General features: G+C 39.9%; 1 protein-coding gene across 1 annotated transcript in view; it reads right to left on the bottom strand.

The window, feature by feature from the left end:
• Positions 1 to 1024: 1024 nt before the first annotated feature.
• Positions 1025 to 21847, bottom strand: part of ppp2r5b (protein phosphatase 2, regulatory subunit B', beta) — a 49146-nt gene continuing 28323 nt past the window's right edge. Inside the window, exons 6-13 of the mRNA XM_047585052.1 lie at positions 20304 to 20363; positions 15488 to 15596; positions 12275 to 12328; positions 10627 to 10677; positions 10390 to 10509; positions 10080 to 10207; positions 8120 to 8221; positions 1025 to 6226 (exon numbers count right to left, since the gene is read on the bottom strand). Coding sequence (XP_047441008.1) covers positions 5998 to 6226; positions 8120 to 8221; positions 10080 to 10207; positions 10390 to 10509; positions 10627 to 10677; positions 12275 to 12328; positions 15488 to 15596; positions 20304 to 20363 — 853 coding nt within the window. The 3' untranslated portion in view covers positions 1025 to 5997. The remainder of the gene's footprint in view (positions 6227 to 8119; positions 8222 to 10079; positions 10208 to 10389; positions 10510 to 10626; positions 10678 to 12274; positions 12329 to 15487; positions 15597 to 20303; positions 20364 to 21847) is intronic.

Here is a 21847-nt window from a genome sequence, read left to right as displayed (position 1 = left end):
GTTCCTGGATTTGTTTTTAGCCAAAAATGTGCCGTAGAACAAAGTGAAAATAAAACGTTCACATATTAACACTTTGCTCAGTTAATATAGTGAATGTTTAGCCAAACAAATTTCAAAATTTTGTTAAGTGAAAGTAACATAATTATCCAACTGGAGGTCACTAGGTGAATGTCCTTTTTGCCCTGGTTTGGTCTCCACCAAACACTTAAATATTAGATTCCTTAGCTACACAATGCTAACTTTATCTGTCATCTAGCTTGGAAGGTATAGTAAGATTGAAAGTGTGTTTCGGAGCAATGACATCATAGGGAATCAAAATAATGACCAAAATACAAAAAGAAAAAGAAAAAAAAAGATGTGAAACAAACTGAAAATCTTTACCCTCCTGAGACCTGAGCTTTTATTTGCTATGCATTTTTAATTCCTCCAAGGTATTTGGGATCAGTAGGACCTAAGAAGTATAAAAAACTAAGCATTTTCTTTCAACAGGGAGTAAAACAAACAAAAAAACTATGTCCTCATATGTGGACACTGAGATTATTTCATTATTGATATTACAATAAAGTCACCGATATATGACAAAATATAAAACAAAATATAAATCTGTTTATTTAAATACCTCAACATGACTGAGCAAAACTAGAATGGTGAACAATTAAGTCCCAACGTCCTCAAACGAGTACTTGCTAATTAGCGAGGTTGTAGCCCGTTGCAATTGATAAAATTTGTTAAATTTGCATGTCATATCAAACTAGAAAAGGTAATTAGCATAAAAATAAATACGTTTTAACTGTAGAATTCGATGGGGTTTTGTTCTTTGTCCACTTTTGTCTTGTCATCGTCTGTAGAATGAATCCGACTGGTGTACTAACCCTTTGCTACCACTAGATGGCAGATTAAAGTGTCCACTAACGAGGACAACGGGTTTAAATGAAGCAAAATAAGCTGCAATAAAACCTAAAACTTTAAGTAATGTGCATGAAATGTGCAGGAGACATAAATAAAACAGCACAGACTCCCAGAGTGTTTTCTCAAAGTGAAGTTTCATTTTTATCACATAGTTTTTTTTTTCTCCATTCTACACTCCCCTGTAATGTTACGTACAGTAGTAAGCCTCTCTACATTCAACCCCCCCTCCCACCACCACCGCTGTGTTGGTCCCCAAAATATACATCTTCTTCTTCTTCTTCTGCATCGTCTTTGTCATCTCTTCTATGGTTTTTTTCTTCAACACAACAAACACAGACCATTGGGCAGACAGTGCAAATCTAGAAATTCAGTGAAGTTGCTACGTAATGCGGTTGTAGGTTTCGGTAACATGGTATTCTCATTCTGTTGCTCTGACTTATTGCCATTCTATCGTGTCTAACTCTAAGTCTTTTCTTTCCTCTGTCTTTCTCCTGCTCTGTGGTTTTAACTCGGCCCGGCTGTTTTCATCGAGCCCGTTTCAAATTTGGCCACATCTCATCTCTGATCGGCCGACGGTCGCGGAGGTTTGTGAGCAAGCTAGCCAAAAACTAAAAATAGAAATCAAGACGTAAACTCAGTTTCATGTGAGTGAGGTTTTAGGTTTTGTCTCTTTTCAGTGGAGTTGTTGAGTGCTCCATGCCTGAATCAACACAATGTTAGAAATCCAACCAAGTGGAAGCGGAAGTATGGGTTTGCTTTGTCTGGCCAGAGTATGAATGAATGCCAGGTGAAGATTTTAGGTGAAAGACTTCTATCAAACCAGCTCCATCCATGCATTTTCCTGTGGTTCCTGAGACCAATGTGAGTTAGTGCACTACACTTCTAGGGTTATTCCGTGCACAGAAACAAAAAAATAAATAAAAAATCTGCCTGAAATAACAAACATGAACAATATTGTGGTCCGCGGAGAAGAATCAGGGAATGTCCGTGTCCCCCAGCCTGGACGTCGAGGCCCATTGGGTCCAAATTGAAAACGAAATTAAACATTTTTCATTTGCTCAAAGGTGTTTATATCTTCTCATTATCATTTTCCAAATGTGTGTTTTGTAGTTTTGCTGGTTTGGACTAGGGCTATCATGATATCAGATTTTTACTTCACAAAAGAATCTCATGATATTATCGATATTATTAAAACGATGTTATCGCGAAATCAGCAGATATCTAATACCCCTAATAGTCTGTGGTGTAATTGCAAAGGGGTCCGTGAAAATAAAATATTGTTTAAAAAATATCATATATAGACATGTATAGAAATAGGATTGTTTTACTCAACTGAGACTTTTATCTACCTAAACTACAGAGGGCATTTTTTCTCTAATTACATCTGTTGCACAAGTGTAATTTACTGTATTTTATTAGCAGATCTCGCTCCCGGGTTTCATTGCTCAAAGTCACTGCGTGACGCTGCTAATGCAAACTGATCTGCATCCATTTCAAATTATAAGGTCCCTATTGCTTCAGTGGGCACACACCATTCATTTCTTAATAATGCTCTTAACTGTGAAACATCTGCAGGGAGGTGTTGTGGGAAACTCATAAACGATCATGTTCAGGTTAGCACTCAAAATTAAGCTAAGCTCATTTTTGATGACGAGATCCAGGACCTCAAAATAAAGGTTGAGAGCCACTGATTTACATGATATTATCACGATAATGCAAATTTTTAACACATTTATCTAGTACCACGATCATCATCGATATTGGTTTACCGTGACAGCCCTAGTTTGGATCACTGAGGCGCTGAAATGAAACACAAGTTTGATGCTTCTCTTTGGATTTTCCCTATTTTTTGTTAAGAATTGGAGGGAAAAATGATGCAGCCTCTTAATAATCTGAGAATCAGACCACTGGTTTATGTTTATGTGTATTCATCTTAACTGGGACTCTCATCCTCTCTAGCTCTTTTCCAGAGCTTTGCATCATCTAAAACTGTCTCCAGTTTCTACAGTCATGGGTTGGGAGCCATCACGTCACAGTACATTCAATGCATCCCAAACATCTTCCATACTTCAGCCACACAACGTGGACCAATGCAGCTCCAATGCACAACTGAGCAGAAAGGACGTGTTCCATGAGGAGATATTTAGTTAAAACGACTGTATCCGAGCTCAATAAGGAACCATTGCATTTACTTTTGACAATATCCGGATATATGTCTCACAAGTTATGACTTGGATCTCGGACCCTACGTGGTTAAAAGCCGCACAATCAACAACTAAAACGCCTCTTTTGTGCAAAGCGAGGGCAAGGATTAAGATTCCTGACTCCGTTTGAAACGTTACAAACCAAATGGATTTACAAAACAAACAAACAAATAAAAACACATGGTTGATTCAGGCATGATTTGAAGTGAGGGTGCAGGAAAACTGCAGGTCAAAGGGCTTTTGAATGTTTGGTTACGAAGCAGTCGACTGGTAACCCAAGCATTAAAAAATAAAAAATAAAAACAATCAGTTTGTTTTACGATACATTCAGATTCAAACCCTGTCCCTCGGGAAGGAGAGAAGAAGAAAGAGAGAATAAGAAGCTCTCGTTTTCTACCGCTCCATCTACGCATGTCTCCAACTCACCGATCCACTCGCCGGATACGCACCAACACACTCGCGCGCGCACTCAGACACACACGCGCGCGCACACACACACACACAACCTGACCATCGTCTTCAAATAAAGATACATTTCCTGATCAAATAGAAAATAAATAGCATCGGTATTCCACAAAATGAGCAAGATCATACAAAAAGAAACAACGAGAAAATAAACAACATAATTACAAAGCAAAATTATTTTCTCATCAAATAAATTTACACACCTTTAAGACAATAATGTGAATATCAAGGACGCAACAGGAGTAAAAACAAGAGTGGGGAGGGTAAACATTTGAGTGTGACGCCCACTTCCTGTTTGACCCCCTAAAAAACACACAGATTATCCTGAAAGAATGAAAATATTGCTAAAATAATTTTTTTTCTGTTGTTTTTTTCCCCCCCGCTCCGCCCTCTCTTTATCCTATCACTCTATTGTAATGATCAGACAAGAATAAACTGATTTTTGTTGGTTCACACCGAGAAAAAAAATAATAATAATAAAAAAAAATGGTCACCATCCAGCAGCGCGGAGGCTGCTCCGTCTACAGACGCTCCGGGTTCAGAAATCCAACCGGACTGTGATGGCGCGTGTTTCTTTTGGTTTGAGATACTTGTGGTGCGCTTCATTCGGGGTTTTCCCTCGTGTTTTCTGTGTTGGGTTAGTTTGGTGATGCGGTAGCAGGTCACAAAATTCAACTTTTTTTTTTTGAATGTAAACAAAGCAATTAGTTGAATTTGGGAAAAAACTCCTAACCACCTCGTTTTAATGTGCCGCAGCGTTGCAATTAAAGGTGCCCTGAAGAACTTTTGACAGAAATAAATAAATAAATAAATAAAATAAAAATATATCATGAGCGGGTTTTTAATTTTATTTTATTTTTTACACTATTCCACTGATCAACAGTTGGTGGCAGTAGAGTGCAAAACAATGTAGCAATGCTCCCGCTAAGGCCGTGAGGAAGAAGAGGACGGCTAGCTGGTAAACATGTAAACAAAGTAGGTTTTAAAATATTTTTTTTTTAAAGATGCTACTGTACAAATGTAATAAACACAATTTTTTTTAATTTTTGCATTTTTTTTTTTTTTCGGTGAGGCCTCCTGGCACTTTGAATGTAAACATAAAAAAAAATTCCACAGGGCACCTTTAAAACTTTATTTTTGTTTTTTGTTTTTTTGTGGGGGAGGGGGAACTTTAAGAAACGCCTCCTTCTAAATTACACCACCACAAATATCACAAAAAGGGAAAAAAATAAAAGAATCAGCCGCCCTCCATCCAGTTCGTTCCGCCCCCTCTTTAAGGTCTGTTAAAGGGGAATTCTGCTGAATTTCAGCACTCACATTTATGGCCTCGTACATTACGCGTGTGATGTGAATTCAGAATTCGAGTCGGCCTTCCCCTTTATGGTATCTGCTACACTAGTGTTTCTCCCATAATACACTACAGAAATATCCAGAGACATATGTATATATATAAAAACATTATCATCATCATCATCAGTAGTACTTAGAGTAGAGTAGAGTAGTAGTAGTAGAGTAACAAGTAAGAAGAAGGAACATTATTGTACTTTATATCAGTATCGTCATCTTCATCAGTGGTTATTTGAGGGACTTTAGGCTCGTCCTTTGGTGGAACCCGGCAGATTGGGAGAGGATTGGGTACCAGAACCAGCTGTGTGTGTCTGCATGAGTGTTTGTGTGTGTGTGTGGGGAACATTTTGGTGCATCAGTCAATCAGATGGAGGATTTGTTTGAACCCCGGACTCACTCTTTGTACCTTCTGGTATTTACAGTAAATATGCATGTGTGTGTGAGTGCGTGTTGGTGTGTGTGTCTGGTCCGTGCGGCGACAGTTTTGGGACGTTTGTGTGAAATTGCTTTGTTTGTTTATTAATGCATTGTGCTATCCACGCATGTAATGAGCCCTCGCCGACCAGGAGATAAATACAGTGCGGACCGTGAGTCGACCGGTTAAGTGTTGAGACGCGTTGGACGCGCGTTCAGCTCGGTGTTGTGTTGCGCCGGAAGAGACGTTTTGTCTCCTACTGTTGGGCTGACTCGGAGCAGGCCAGCTACCGATTTAAGGTACTGACCCGCAGTTAGAGAAACCGGCCGTGAGTTAAAAGGACAAGTCTGCACTTTTGGACGATATTCATCTCCTGATCCGCGTGGCGATGTGTGCACAGCAAAACGCGAACCAGTTTCACACAACTTTTCCAGAAAAGAGGTACAAAGCCTTTACCTTGGAGTCACCTCGGAGTTGGCGCCTTTTTACAAAAAAGCGCGCCCCTTCGATGATGCAAGATAAAAAATAAAAAATAAAGCCGCTTTGTACCTTTTTTCCGTCTCTCAACACTTTCGCCAACTAATGTGCATCTACTCCCCGTCCCCTACCCTCCCCTCCCTCGCGTGTTTTCGTTATCAAATCCCCGTGGAGCTGCGCCTAGGTGGCGCTCTCCCCGGCTCCGGAGGAGGCCGCGCTGGGTTTGAGCTCGGGCTGGTCGGAGTGAGCCGTCTGGGGGGACGAGGGGCTCAGCGGGTCCCCTCTCTCGCCTCGCTCCTGGAGGTTGCGCTGGTTCCTGGCGGCCTCCGTGAGCATCTGCATCCGGCGCTCCTGGTGCTCCTCCAGGCCCCGCCACAGATCCGCGCGCTCCCTCTCCCGCTTCATCTCCCTGGGGGGGGGGGGGGGGGGGGCAGTTTGTAAAGAAAAAGAAGAGGTGCAGATTCTTCAGCGAAACTAGTGACGCAAGACGTTTTTCCTCCCTTTAGAAACCAGAGGTCAAAAAGGAGGAGATGGAAAGAGAACAGCTGCTTTCCCACAGAAAAAAATAAAAAATAAAAAAAAGTTTGTCTTTAGCCTTATTCACCCGGGACTAGTTCTTCTTGGGAACCTGTATCAGTTTCCGGTAATTATCTCGTCTGTGATCTTAATCCTGTGTGAATCAACCGTGTCGGTAATTTGTAGCTGCCTCCATCGCATCCAGTGTTGCCTTGAAAAAAGTAATCAGATTACTGATTACTCCTTTAAAAAGTAGCTTTACTGATTACTTGATTTTAAAAATAACTAAGTTAGATTTAAAGTTACTTTAAAAAAATAAATAAAACATGTTTTTAAATGTATAAATACAAAAAGGGAATATTTGAACCTGTGTATTATTTAAATAGCTTAATATTGAATGCAAAATGATAATAATGTATATTTATAAATAGCACTAGTTTAATATAGAACATATATAATAGGTAGGGGGTCCCTTCTTAATCTCTCCATCAGTTTGGGGTCCTTCGCCTGAAAAACGTTGAAGACCCCTGAGTTAGATTACTCTGTGATTTGGGTGTGTGTCTTTATTTTTTTTAATAGTCGAGTCCCATTTCATTTAAGACGTATTAAAGAATGCAGCCTGTGTTATAAAACAAAGTGTGGAGGGCTTGAACGATCAAGACATCACTGACCCATTCTCAGAAAAACGCAGCCTCAAAACCATCGGACCAAAACGTGGAGGATGGTGAGATGTTACATTTGTTATCATTAGCATGATATTGCCGAATTAACTAAGGCTGTAAACTAATCTTAGTGTCAGGGACGTGTCGGTTTTAAGGAAAGGACCCAAATGCAGGACGGCTAATGAGGAGATGAGGCAGACGACACGGAAAACCGTATTTAATAAACAAATGGGAAACAAAAAGCGCTGCGGACGGCAGGTAATCAAAAAATAAAGATAAACTCCAGAAACATGACTCAAAAACTCAAAGGACAGTAACAAGACCAGGAGACAACACATCAAGGAACACGTGAACACAACACAACAACGTGACAGGGAACAAAGGGAAGGCAGAGCTATATATATACACACAGGGACGACACAGGTGAAACAGATCAGGGCGATCACACCGATGAGTAACCAAGGGAAAAGACGAGGAGGCGCGACAGACAGGAAATTACAAAACTTAACAAAATGAAACAGGAAACTCAAAACTAGATAACAAAATAAAAGACAGACACAGAACCGTGACACAACACTTCTCTGTGGTTCGCTGCAGTTATGTTATGGTGGTCTGCCTGTGTAGTAAACACATGAAGACTGTAATGTGCTTGTTTACAGTCTTAGACCTCAAGTTCTTATATTAACTTCTAGACTGTTTTAAGGACACGCGTGAGCCTAAACTCCCCTGCAGCTCTTCCTTCTTCCCATTTCATTCACTTAATCAAACAGCTTCCGAGGTGTTGAGAAGAACAAACCCCGACTGTGAATCTTTTCATTTCGCACCCTAGAAAGTTAGCACGCAATCATCGAAAACGCTGAACTCTCGCCACAAAACCCTCCTTTTCCCACCAGCGTCGGCTGTGTGGGGTTGAACCGGGGTAATGAACGGCTGGAGTCATGATGTGATCCCCGCTCAACGCATGACCTCAGCGATTCATGCTTTAGATGTGAAATACAACGGGACGGATAATGGAACAAATACATGACTTAAGGTTCAGACTCCTATTTCGTCCTCCTTGTTGTGTCAGTGTTGTATCCAGTAACACAAATACACAGCGCACAAAGGCAGTGAGTCATACTCACTTCTGTTTCTCCACTTTGTAGGAGGCAGTGAGGTCATCAAACAGTTTGCTGTTCATCTCCATGAAGGTCTTCAGCACGTTGTAGATCAGAGACACGATGGTCCTGGTGGGACACAGTCAGATCATGACTATGGTGAGGGAGGGGGGAGGGGGGGGGGCTGCTTCATGGGAATTTGCAAAAAGAAACCAGATACATTTACAATTTTCCATTGGCTCATACACCGATCAGGCATAACATTATGACCGCTGACGGGTTGAATAACATTGACCGTCTTGTGACGATGAAAAAATTCTGCTGGGAAACTTTTGGCCCTGGCGTTCATTCATGTGGATGCTACTTAGACGTGTAGCATCCACCCGGACCAGAACACAGATGGTGCGTTCAATTTACCTCGGGGGGTGGAAGTCGGCACGAGGAACGACGAAACAACCTGAGCTATCGGTGTAACAGTCACAGAGGTCGAGAAACTAGACGGCCACGTCCATGAAAGCTCTTGACTTGTCCCAATATAACTTGGTGTGTTCTATAATTACATTTTTGGAGTGAAATTAAAGTTTTTTTTTATATTATTGCTATAATGTTAAACTCAATTTAGGCTTTTTAAGCTACACAACTTGTAAATGAACAGATAACTTGAGTAAACTCAAGTAAACTACTAGAATTATTTACAGTGATGAAATCTTTCAAAAGATCACACGATTAATTGTTTAATTTAAAAGTAGAAAAAATACACTATTTATCACATTTTGCCACGATGGTGTTTCACATTGTTTTGGTTTTAGCCGTTGTTAGCGCGACATAGGGCTTGTAGTTCCCATGTAACATATGAAAACTTTAAATTACACTGTAACAGCATTTCAACACATGTATGTTGGAAAAAACGTCTGTAAGACCGATTTAATGCAACAAGAACTAATCAGAAGAGCTAATAACCAGAATATTACAGGAGCTTCTAACTACTGTTTACACTCGGGGCGGCCATCTTGGGAACTCATCTCGGGGGTCGTGAGGATTCAGGGGACGCTCCAGTTGGAAATTCCAACTTCTGAGTATAAATGGCACCAAGACCCCCACCCCATAGCAGCAACACACCTTGATGGCAGCAGGACGCACACACACAAAAACGCTTAAGCACCAAGGTGTCGACCTGGTCTCAAACATCACCAGATCCAAAACTGATCAAGTATCTGTGGGATGATCCGTAGAGGACCCTCCCCTCAACCCATAGGACCCAAATGTCCCCCATTAACAGACACCACAGGACACCCCCAGAAGACCCATGTCCACTCTCTGATGAGTCACAACTGATTTGGAGGGAGACCTACATAATATTAGGAGAGTGGTCATAATGTTATGCCTGATTATTATCTGTCTGATAACTGAAGCCACTAGATACAAAAACAACCAGGTGTTGCTTACAGATGAATGGGTCAGTATTATAATACTATAGTATATATATACTTATAAGTATGTATATATATATATATATATATATACAGTAACTTTACAAGTAGCAGTGTGTTTCCTATGGCTTCTGATTTTTGGCATCAACAATCTAAAACTCCCAAAACTTGGTACACGGGAGCCATTTGCATTTTTGTTTCAGAAGCTATTCAAACGATTAATCACAATTATAGCATCGCTTTATGATGCCATCATTTTTTTTTTTTTTTTTTTTTTTTTTTCTCGGCTGACAGTTCAGTTAATTAACTAATCCTTTTAGCTCCAGATGATTCACATTAGTTCAGCAACAGGCTAATCTCCCAAAACTTGCTGATTCCCCAAGTGGAATCTTACACTAAATTAAATTTTCCACCATCCGTTGGACCAAAGACGGAGGAGGGTGCAACCTGCATCTATTTAACCAGCCGACCGAAATGTCTGTGCTCGACAATATACGACCAACATGAGCAGAGCTGTGGGGGGAGAGTGAGTTTGTGTTGATTTTGTTGCCACTGACTGGTTCCAGTGCTCCTTGGAGACTCTGTAGAGGGTGGCGAATACCAGCGGCAGGATGACTTGACAGTTTTCCTCTATCAGACTGAGGATGTACTCGTTGTTCCAGAAGTAAAGAGCCCGCTCCGCTACCTACAAAGAGACACGGAGAAAAAGTTGACTTTCATCTTCAGGAAAGTCAAACACCATTTTTTTGTAACTGAATTATGTCTCCACTAGTCTTCGTCAGGTAATCAGATTACTCTAATCGCATTTCACCTTCCAAAACGGTTTTAAATCTGGGTGCGAGTGACACTTTGGTGCTGTTTTATCACCTGGAAGTGGGGGCTGGAGATGCAGGCGGCTATCTGTTTGAAGAGCGGCTCCTGGACCCGGATGAACTGAGACGGCTCTATCACATCCAGGATCTCCTCGATCTCCCCGAGGAACATCACCTGAACGCCCACAGGAAAAAAAAAAAAAAGGGAAAGTGCCCTCAGCTTCGCTGGTTGAAGGGCGATAAAGCAGAAAAAGGAGGAGCACCTGCTGCCTTTAAGTGTCGTCCGCCTCACCTCTTTCTGCGTGCAGGTTTTCGGCCAGTACTTGAGCAGCCCTCTGATGATCTGCAGAGCGAAGACGAACATGGAATTGATAAAAAAAAATAAACACTGTGGCCATTAGCTCAGCGGGGTAGCTCTGCTGTCTGCTGGCAGACATCTCCATTAACTCAAAATCATACTTCGGTGCTTGCATTAAGAAAAACATCATTAAGTTTACAGTGAGCCTCCTTTATAGTGAATGAAGAAGTAAGTTATAGCAAATGCTGTAAGTGTTTCATCTGTACAAATGGGTTTAACCCTTTACGGGGCAAGGAACCACATATGGTAACTTAATTTTAATTGGCGTCCCTGTGCCTCTCAGAAAGAGTTTTCACTCAGCCAACCGGTAAAGATCAAGGCAACAGTCTGAAAGGTCCACTTCTACATGAACGCTGAGCATAACTGATTCATTAGACACGAAGAAGAAGTGTCCCAATGTTGTCTAATGTGATCACGCTGACAAGTGTCTGAATCAGCAGTTCGTTTCTAATAGTCTAAATACTTGTTTACGTTTGTTTACCACTTAAGGACAAGGAACCATACATGGTAGTGGTTTTCAAAGTGGCGTCATGGTGCACGCCAGCGGCAAAATGTATCAATTTTTAGGAGGCTACTCTTTTTAGAAGAGTCTGGTGCGAGCAGAAATAAGTATGACCCTGATTTGACTTTTCATGTACTGGTCCTGACGACGCTTAATCGAACTATGCTCAAAATTCGGCTTTCTGGATGAGGTCCATGTCACAGTTTACATGCAACGGAGAAAATCCAATAACTGACGGGAACATGTCCTCCTCCTCCACACTAGGTGGCGATATGTGTCTTTGCAGCTGGTTAATACGGCCTCCTTTCCGTTTCCCTATTACGTCATATAATAAACAAGAGTCGTTCTTGCATCAGACTGGCATTTCAAACAACAACCAGATGGATAATAGTTCAGATTTTAATAATGTGCATAATGTGCGCATTACTTATGGTGCAGATAAGATGGCGCTATCTTCTACTACCTCTGTTTACCTTCTTCTTCTGCGTATGTTTTTGTTCCGGGGTCATACACCAGCACAGCAGTTGTGGTGAATGTGCGCACGCGTTGTCTAGTTAAACTCCAATTAAGGCGTATACATGCAATTCCCAATCGCATTATCTGTCTTAGTCGGATAAGAAGTAACGTGTTTATGTGCACTTAAGTTGTCTTGTTGAAGTCGGATTGAAGCAATAATTAGTTTTTTTTACGTGCACGTAAACATACTGACTATTATTTGCAAAGAGGTGCTAGTTATGCATGTAAATTCCACCGTCATATTGAAAGCAAGCACCAAAGTTTAAAAACAAACCGTGCGTGGCACATACAAAGCATCAACAGTAGCAATAGTAATAGTAATAACAAGATTAAGTAAAAATAAATAAATAAATGTCTTGTGAGGCCCTATACTAACAAGCTGGGGTTGAAATTTTGTACTTCAAAACAATGAGTTCAAAGGAGCTAAAACGACAGGTAAAAAATGCAAAGCTTGGCTTATAACTTCTATCACATTAAAAACAGCTACTGTGATTGTCGCCATGAATCTGCATTACAGATGAATCGTCCTTTTAATAATGTCTCAGATATGAAAAGCGGTCTTACATATTCAGTCACCGTAGCATCTTTCTCCATGAACTGCACCACACAGTAGGCCAGCTGTAACGACACAGAACACGGGGTTATGCACACACACACACACACAAACACAGAAAGACTCTCACACACAAACTTTCTCGAGCTGTCAAGGAGACAAGGGGGATCTCAGCGCTTATCCCTCAGGATTACGCGCTGCTAAAGATCGGAAAGACGCGTCCACTACCCCCCCATCTCCATACGAGCAGCAATCATTCCCCTCTATTATCCTGTGTGTGTGTGTACGCATGTTGCACGGGGTTGCACGTGTGTGTGTGTTTTGCGGTTGCCCCCTCCGCCCAGGCCGGTTGCCGTGGCGAGTGGGCACCGTGGCGACGGAGGCTGTGTTTACTTCGGAAGGAGTGATGTCACACACACACACACACACATGATGTCCCTTAAGGGCAATGTGAGATAGAGTTTAGACCTCGCTCGTCTCGCCTTTCCTCGTGAGTCCTATTCAGGCCTACACTTTTATGACGGCACTGGTTCAAGTCACATCAAAAGTCGTTAAATTAAAAGTATCCAGTTTTATAGTTTCAGACAAAAGGAGGTTGCGTGTGGTGTTTTTCTATCTGTACTTGGACAATCTGTTTTTCTGTTTCAACATCCTTCTTCTTCTTCTTCTTCTTCTTCTGGTTGCATCCCGTCCTTCACATGCAGCACAACATGGTTACAGAAGTTTCAGCGAAGGAGGGATCGGCAGCTTAAAAAAAAAAAAAAAAAAGGGAGCGTTGAAAGCAGGGATGTTCAGTTTGAACATAAAGAGGAGGATTAAAAGAGAGAGGTGATGAACGGTCAAACTATTTAAAGCATCAACGCGGCATTAGGGAGATCGCTCCGGGTAAATATGATGTCGGATTTCGTTGTCACGTTGGGCTTTGTGGGTGCGGGTTGCTATTGTTTGGCTGAGAATTATGGACGGCGTCTTGTTGCAGGGTTTTGAGGTGAGGATTTGATTCGTCAAGGTGACGGGGAGGGAGGGATCTGGTTTTTTTTTGGGGGGGGGGCAGAGGTCATTCGGGAAAGTTCAAATTTTTCTCACCTGGGAATTTGTCAATACAAGTCAACAATCAAGATCACAGCGCATACTTTTAATTACTACACGATGGGAGAGATGCACTACAAACTCTTCAACCGATCATATGTGATTTAGCATTTAAACAGATAACCTAAACTCAGACGTGATAAGCTAAGCTAAACTAGGCTAGGCTAAGCTAAACTTTATTTCAAACATGTGCAGCAGTAGAGTGCATCTGGGATTTCACCTGGTGACTGAATATTCTCTCGGTTAATTAATGTTGAACCTGACATAGTCAGCGTGTAGTATTGATCCTCATGATTGGCTCAGCAGCGATAGGGGCGTGGCCTGTTGTGTACAGGAAGCTTAGATCAACAGGTGTCGACTAGTGTCGCGCTGTCGAGACAGCTCCTGTATCGCTGACTGAGTGAAGTGCCGACTGAAAGATAACGTCTTCTGCCTCCGTTTATCCCTTTACTGAATATGTTTGATTCATGTTAATGTGTATTTAAAGAAATTTAAATTTAATAAAAAAAATATATGAAAAATGTCTAATCAGCCAAAGTTTTTGAGACCCCCCTGCAGTGCCTCCTGTTGAAAACCCATGGTTTAAAGGACACACTGGGTTAAACACAGAGGTAGGATTCCCTAGTTATGTCCCTTAAAAAGGCTGTAAAATATTATCAGAATATATTTAAGGCTTGATATAAAACCCCTTTTTGGTACCAGGTTCTCAACATTAAGCAGTTTATTGTGTGGGACTATGGATTAAATCGCTTTTGGAACCGGCTGTAGTCGTGTAGTTATTTGAGGATCAGCACCAGACGGTGTTGCTTGGGTTTTTAATGCTGAAGTGGATTTCAGGAAGCTAGTCGAACTTGCCTCGCTTGTTTATGCACATTATTAGCACTCTGAAACTAATGGAAATTGGCCCAAGGCTAATTGTAGGTGGACGTTTTAAGTCCATTCGTGCATTCATTGTCTATTGCTTTGCATCCTGAAGAGTCCAGTTGGCACCTGGACTGGTCAAAAATCCATCACATGGCATTGACTCACCGATGACTCATTTTGATTTTAAGAAATCTACGATCAATGATTACCTGAACCATGTTCTAGCTGGTTCCATGTTTCTCCGACACGATTAAAACGCTGTAACATCACATTTTTTTGATATTCACAGCCATAACTGGGTCACGCCGCTGTGTGCAGAGCTACGGTCCACGAGCGCCTGTTTTTCTCCCGTGACCCCGTCAAACCGAGTGTGTGTGTTTGAGCGCGTGAATAATGTATGTGTGTGAACCGCAGGGAGAGAGAGAGAGAGAGAGAGAGAGAGAGGCGGGGAGAAATGTAGGGCACGGTGATGCTGCTGAGGCCGGGAATACGCACTCACACAAGACACACACACGCATACACACGCACTCACCTCCGACCAGTTTGCGGAGAACAAACTGTACCCTCCTGCATAAGCAAATAATGTGTGACACAAATAAAATGAACAGCACGCGCGCACAACAGAGCAGCAGCCGTCTGTGTCATCAAACATTATTACAACCCAAACACAACCGACCCCCCCAACCCCACCCCAAAACAAAAAAACAAAACAAAAAAGAAACCTCACACCAGTGTGATTTAGAGGTGAGGCTCACTGCAGTGTTATCTGTAACTCAACTCTGCCTCCTAGTGGTTCATTTCACACACTGCAGAAATCCCACCACCTCCATTTACCAGCTACCATTTGACAGACATCAAAGTCAAAGCTCAGTCTTCTTCTTCTTCTTCTTCTTCTTCTCTTCTTCTTTTATCCTCATTCATGCCTATATTTTAAAGCCAAACGATTAGTGATGCTGTTCACCGCTGCAGAGATCAGTGACGCTGACAGCTGCATTATTAACGGAATAAAACACAGGCTCGCAGAGGGATGATAAACTCAAACCGAGGTTTGATGTTCTGTGGTGGCCACCTGCGATAAAGGGTCCTGGATGTTCATGTGACGGTTTTAGTTTAGTCTCTAAAGATCTAAATGCTGCCTCAAAAGGCAAAGACAACAGAGAAGCACTTTCTCTTTTGAGGTGAATTTGGCTAAATATCTTTAACTCATCTCAATGCAAATTTAAAAAAAAAAATAAAACGACACCTTGATGTTAGCGTAGGTTTTCACTGACCTGTGCGTGGAAGATGGAAAGTGACTTTGCTGTGTGTAGCGGGATGAGGACCCGAACCAGGAACTGCTTGTGTTCGGCCTTCAGAGGCAGAGCGAAGCCATTTATGATGCTGGGGAAGAAAGAGGAGAAGAGAAGAGAAGATGGCTCAGGAGACAGATTTCCCTCTGTGACATGCCAACCTTTTTGCTTTTAATTAAGTTAAAGCGCCGTCCAGTGAGTACACTCATGTTTTATGTTTTTATTTATGTAAAAAGCACATTTTTAGATGCACATTAATCAGCTTTATAGTAAATGTGTCAGTGTTGGCCAGCTGACCATTATCATATATGTGAAAAAAAAAAATCAAAGTTGTTAAAACTGCAAAGCAAAGAAAAAGTCATCCATCACTAAAAACCAGGCATTAACCATTAAACTAGCTCAAGACTAAAGCAACAAGAACAATCGATGACAACAGAAGATACTTTGATCACACAGACTGTGTTACTTTGCTGCTGGAATCTTTCTGCTTTATAAAGGTCTTTATGATTTTAAAAAGCAGGGAGGCATCAGTGTGTTTTATTAAGGTAGGGATGTTTATCAAGAATCTTCCTCAGTGATGATAGAGTTTGTGCTTTCTGTCTATCCAGCACCTGGAGCACTTGCTTATGCTGGGATCAGATGGATATATTTAAAAGCAAACTAAATACCTAAGACACAAGACTCTTTAGTGTTGTATTCAACAGAATTTTATTTACCTATTAGTCTGGTTATTTATTGAATTGTATTTATTTTATCATTTTATATTTTTCTAGTCTGACAGATTTATTATTATTATTATTATTATTTTTAGTATTTTTACACTTTTAGTCTGGTTATTGTTGTTTGTATTGTTTTTTATTTATTTTATTTTATTTATTGATTTAATATTTTATCTTTTTTAGTTAGTTAGAATTTATTTTATTATTTTTTACCTTTTTTATATGGCTTTTAATTAAATTTTATTTATTTTTATCCTTTAGATAATTACTAAATTATACTTACAATTTATACAGTTATTTTTATTTTTAGTCTGACTTTTAACTGAATTTTACTTTTTTTTATTATTCTTACCCTTTTAGTCTGGTTATTAATGTGTTTTTATTTATTTAATTTAATTTAATTAATTAATTGTTTATCTAATTTGAACTTATTTTACTATTTTTACCTTTACCTTTTCTTTAGATAATTACTAAATTATAGTTATAACTACACTTTTTTAAAAAAATAAAATTTTTATCTCTCTTGTGTTTTCCCAACTTCAGGATGGTGAAATTTTCGTGTGTGTGTGTGTGTTTAAATACTTTTTGTTCTCTTGGGTCTCTTGTTTTAGTTTTTATGTAAAGCACTTTGGGCTGCGTCTTTTATATCAAAAATGCTCCATAAATAAAGTTTGATTGATGGACTGATTTCAGTGTTGTGCTTGTTGCCTGGGTCCAACTTGTTATACAACAGGTTAAATGAGGAATGATCTCATTGTGTCGTCCAGCAGTTTCTAATATATCTAAAATGTGACAGGTTATATCGAGCTGCCTGCATTAAAAGATAAACCAGAATCTAGGATAACACCTGTTTATATATAGATTATGATGAGAGACTATTTGTCTGTTCTCCCCAGATATCTGGACTTTAGCACTAATTAGCAACTAAATTGCTTTAGCTAATCAACTGAACCAATTGAAAAATGTTCCCCAACCTAAAATCCAGTATCTATAGAAATTAAAATTTAATACAAAATAGACAAAGGCAGCTAATGCTCACAATTAGACGCTGGAAGATGATAAATGTCTTCATTAAAAATGTCTGTTGATAAACGTTTGGGCCAATCAATCAGTCTCTAAATCAACCGCAGTCTCCAGGAAGGAAGACGTAGCATCATCGTTCTGCAGTCTGATAGAAAGTCTACGACACCATCAACACACTTTGACTCATAATGTAAATTCTTGGTATTTACAGCTGCTGAAAGCAGCTAAAGTGACATTTATTTATCGCCTCACTCACACATGTGTACGGAGTCTTTTCTCGTATCCTTTTACAAGTGACATACAGACAAAGCATGAGCAGCAGAAGAAGTAAACTTGGGGGAGTGAGACACTTATTTAGCATCTGTTTGTCAGTTTTCGTCGTCGATGACGACGACGACGTCTGTGTCTGTCTCAGCCTCTGTAACGTTTCTAAAAGCGTCTGTTTCAAAGAACATTCCTTCAATAATATCTCCCTCCTGCCGTTCCTCTAATCTGTCTTTCTGCCTCCCTCTCACCCTTTTTTTTTTTTTTTCTGTCTCCTTCTCATCCTCTCCGGGTGTGGGAGGAGCTATAAATACCTCTGTTACCACCAACATGAATACAAACCTCTCTCTCTCCTCTCTCCTGCTCTCCCTCCTTCCTCCACTTCTGACTCATGGTTCACTCATCCCCCTTTTCTTCTCCTTCTTCTCCATCGGTCCCTCTTCTCTCACCTTGGGACTCATCCTCTCATTCACCTCCCTCCTCTCTTCAACCCTCTCAAACCTCGAATGCCATCATTCAGTTTTTTGAGCTCACAGGTGAAATTGCGTTTTCACGAAATCTTTTAATCATTTACTGAATTTCCAGCAGTCGACTCTTTTCATCATATCCCTCTTTTCAACTCCTTCACAAGTATCACATCTGAAAATGGAAGTTAAATCAGTCTCTAGCCGCAAAATCACCCTTTTTTTTTTGCAAAAGATTATTATTTATTGACTCTAAAACTTGTTGTTTGCTTTCTGATTTCTCATTTACATTTACTTCTTTTACATCTTTAACCTCCTGAGGCCTGAGCTTTAGTTTGTTATGCATTTTTAATTCCTGCATTTCTTTTTATTTGGGATTAAAAGACCTGAGAACTAACAAATTGTGTCCTCATGTGTGGACAAGGGGATTATTTCACTCAGTATTATAATAAAATCACCAATATGTAACAAAATATAGGACATTCTGTGCAAAGACAGAATTACAAATACAAAAGTCCCAATGTCCTTAATTGAGTTGATAGAATTTGTAAGTTATTTGAAACTAGAAAAGTAAATACGCATAAATAAACAAGTTTCAACTGTAAAATTTGATGAGGTTTTGTACCTTGTCCACTTTTGTTATGTGACTGGCTGTAGAATGAGTCCATTGAAATGCCGACTAGTATCTAGTTATGAGGATAAAAGTCTAAAAAAAAAATAATAATAATAATCTGCCATAATCCTTAAACCTAACGTCCCCATATGAGGACGCTGGGTTTAATGCAGCTTAACAAAACTGCTACTTTAACTAACCATCATGTATTTCTTAGATTAATGTTGTGCATCTTAAATGGTCGTTCTGACCATCAGATGCTAGCTAGCTAACTGCTAACACAGGCAGCGTTGCCAGACGTACGATAATTGTCGTATTCGTATGATAATTATCACAATCTGTACGATCAATAATTTTAAAAGTCCCTTAAAGTACGATAATTTGACCCCTTTCATACATGGCTATGAATGAACACAAACAATGCTGTTAGTTTATTTACAGGTTAAACTGTATTATAAGCTATATTATATGGTCTGTGGTAAAGTTTTTCCCAGCAGATGATCCTGATTAATGTCAAATCAGGTATGTATGTTCCTCAAAATACGATAATTTTAAGCTTCTGGTACGATATGTTTCTGATTTCTGATTTCATGAAATACACATACACTGAGACAAAAGCAAATTTTTACTGCATTCTTTTCACAGAATGTATAAACTTGCCTTTTATGTAGCTTCACAAGGCTACGCGCTACTTTGCCAGCATGCTAACTAGTAGCTAAATGCTGGTGTCGATGTTCAATCAGAATTTCCTCAGAGAAACACAAATAATGAAGAGAAAACCAACTGTTTTTGCTTCATATTACTTCTTTATCTAACTAGAGCTAGCTAAAAATGCTAACACGCTCTCCTCACTTGATGCAACCCAAACTCACAAGCCAATTAACCGGTTCACAGCTTAAATAAAATGTAAAGAGGTCAGCTTCATAGGTTTTATTGGGCATGATTTTCCCCACTTTTAACTGTTTCTCCAAGTTTTTATGATAAGCTAGGCTAAGCTAGGCTAACCACCCCTGCAGCCAGGAGGTTGATATTCATAGGACAACAAGCATGATTCCCTAAATGTTAAACATTGCCTTTAATTGTTTGTATAACCAGAATTATAGGGTAATAAATCATTTATCCTGGATTTTCCGTTTTCTCTTATTGGATACGTGTGCACCCCAAAAAATGAAATGAATCCCAGGAAAGACCAGCCAAGATCAGGCAAATAAGTCTGATGACGTGTATGAGAAAACTACGGCCATCTTTGCATTCTCGCCGCCATCGCTGTTCCCTCATCATTTCTGTCCTCCACACATTTTTCTTCACAGATGAAGCAAGAAAACGACCCAAACTTCTGAGTCATTTTCCTGCCGCTCCTCATTCCTACCCCTCCTTTTACTCATCCCCCTTCCTTCTTTAGTCTCATTTCCCACGTTGTCACGCTTTGCTCCATTGGCTGTGTTTTCCTGATAAAGACGGCTGATAAATGAAACAGTGCATGTTCTTTTATGCGTTGCGACAGCGGTTGTGCTGTGTAGTCATTTTTTTGTTTTTGTAGCAGGTTAGGTCACTATTATACCAGCTGTCTCATGGGTAGGAACAGCTGGCTTAGTATAATACTGTATGTGTGTGCGTGGTTTGTTTTTTTATCAGATTTTATTCCTAATACATTCCTCATGCATTGATGCACCAAAGCAGCAAAACAGGATCTCAGTGTGTGTGTGTCTACAAACCTGCCAAGAATTTCCAGCAACTCTGCGACTCCATTGAAGTGCTCAGTTTCGTATATGAACCTAGAGATCAGAAACAACACACATAGGAGAGGACTTCAGAATATAATTGCAGGACTTTTTGAGCGGTTGTTTTCAGGCCAAAAATCAACATGGCCGCCCATAACCAATCACCACATGGCATTTTTATGGGAAGAGTCTTCTAAATATTATACATACACAACTAAGTAAATTAATCCCTTCAGACCCTGTGTCCATTACAATGGACAAGACACATGTCCTGGCGTCCATTGTAATTAACATGAGTTGGCAAAAAAAATAAAATTTTCCTTTATTTCTATGTTAGAGAGGATTAAATTTTTCTTTTTCCTAGCAGAAAAAAACAGGTCTGAAGGGGTTAAAATTGAAAGTTCTTTATAAATATATTGTTGTTACACTGTTGACATGTGGTAAATCCCCACACTATATTAAATAACTAAGAAAGAGGAGGAAGAACACACCTTGGAGCAGATCGTGCGATTTGGATTTAACACACTTCCTTGAGAGGTGGAATGTAATGTTAGTTTGTAATCGGTCGCCATGTGAAAGTGATTTCTCTGACTTGTATATAATTTGTTATTTTGCATATAAAAGTTGATAAAATTGCCAAAAAAAGAAATATCAACACGGTCAAACTCATTCTGAAAAGGCTAATTTTATTATTGTTAAGCTAATTAGAAGGTGGTCGTTAGATTTAGTTGCCGTTTTAGTGATGTCTAGTCAAATTTTATTAATAAGTGATTGTTTCCATAATAAATAATTGCGGATTTTGTAAAGACACGATCGTAATGAACAATGTTTTTTTCACTTTCAATAAAAATGTATGCAAGGTTTGTCACGTGGACAAAAGTCCCTCAGTTATATATTAGTTATACAAGTATTAAAAGCAGCTATGGCAGTTTTACAGAAACTGTAAAATCTTTGACTGTAAAATTACCCATGTACGCATGCCAATGGTATTCATGACTTCCCCAAGGAACTGATCAATATCGTGATGAGCTTAGTCCAAAATTCACCTCCTTCCCCTCTGTGACGTTATCATCACAAAAACTGAAACCGGTCGACCGATACAGAAACTGAGCTGGCAGCGAACACAACAAAAGCCAAAAGTCACCAGCCCACACTCTGACTGAGAGGGGGAATGACAAATGACTGTACATCATAGCATTTTGGCTAATCAGAGCAGTTTAACACATCATTTGGGGAGATTTGTGTCCCCACAGGAAGATTTCGCTCTCCACATAGATAACGGATGGAGATAAGTGGCTGACTCTGTGAGTTTCATAACCACAAATGTGCACTGTCGGCACATACTGTATGGGAAAGAACTGTATGGCACCGTTCAAAATCAAAAAAGTGAATTTTACATCCAACCAAATAGAGAGATTACAGGTAAAGAAAGTATAATAGAGAAACTTGCTGTGGGATTAGAAGTTCTTTCAGAATTTACTCTAAATCTTCATAAAAATTAGATGAAATAAGAATAAGCCGATAAAATACTGCAGAGC

This window comes from Mugil cephalus, chromosome 1 (assembly GCF_022458985.1).
Source record: "Mugil cephalus isolate CIBA_MC_2020 chromosome 1, CIBA_Mcephalus_1.1, whole genome shotgun sequence".
Lineage (NCBI taxonomy): Eukaryota > Metazoa > Chordata > Actinopteri > Mugiliformes > Mugilidae > Mugil > Mugil cephalus.
Note: the sequence above shows the minus strand (reverse complement) of the source record. Positions and strands in the feature narration are given on the sequence as shown.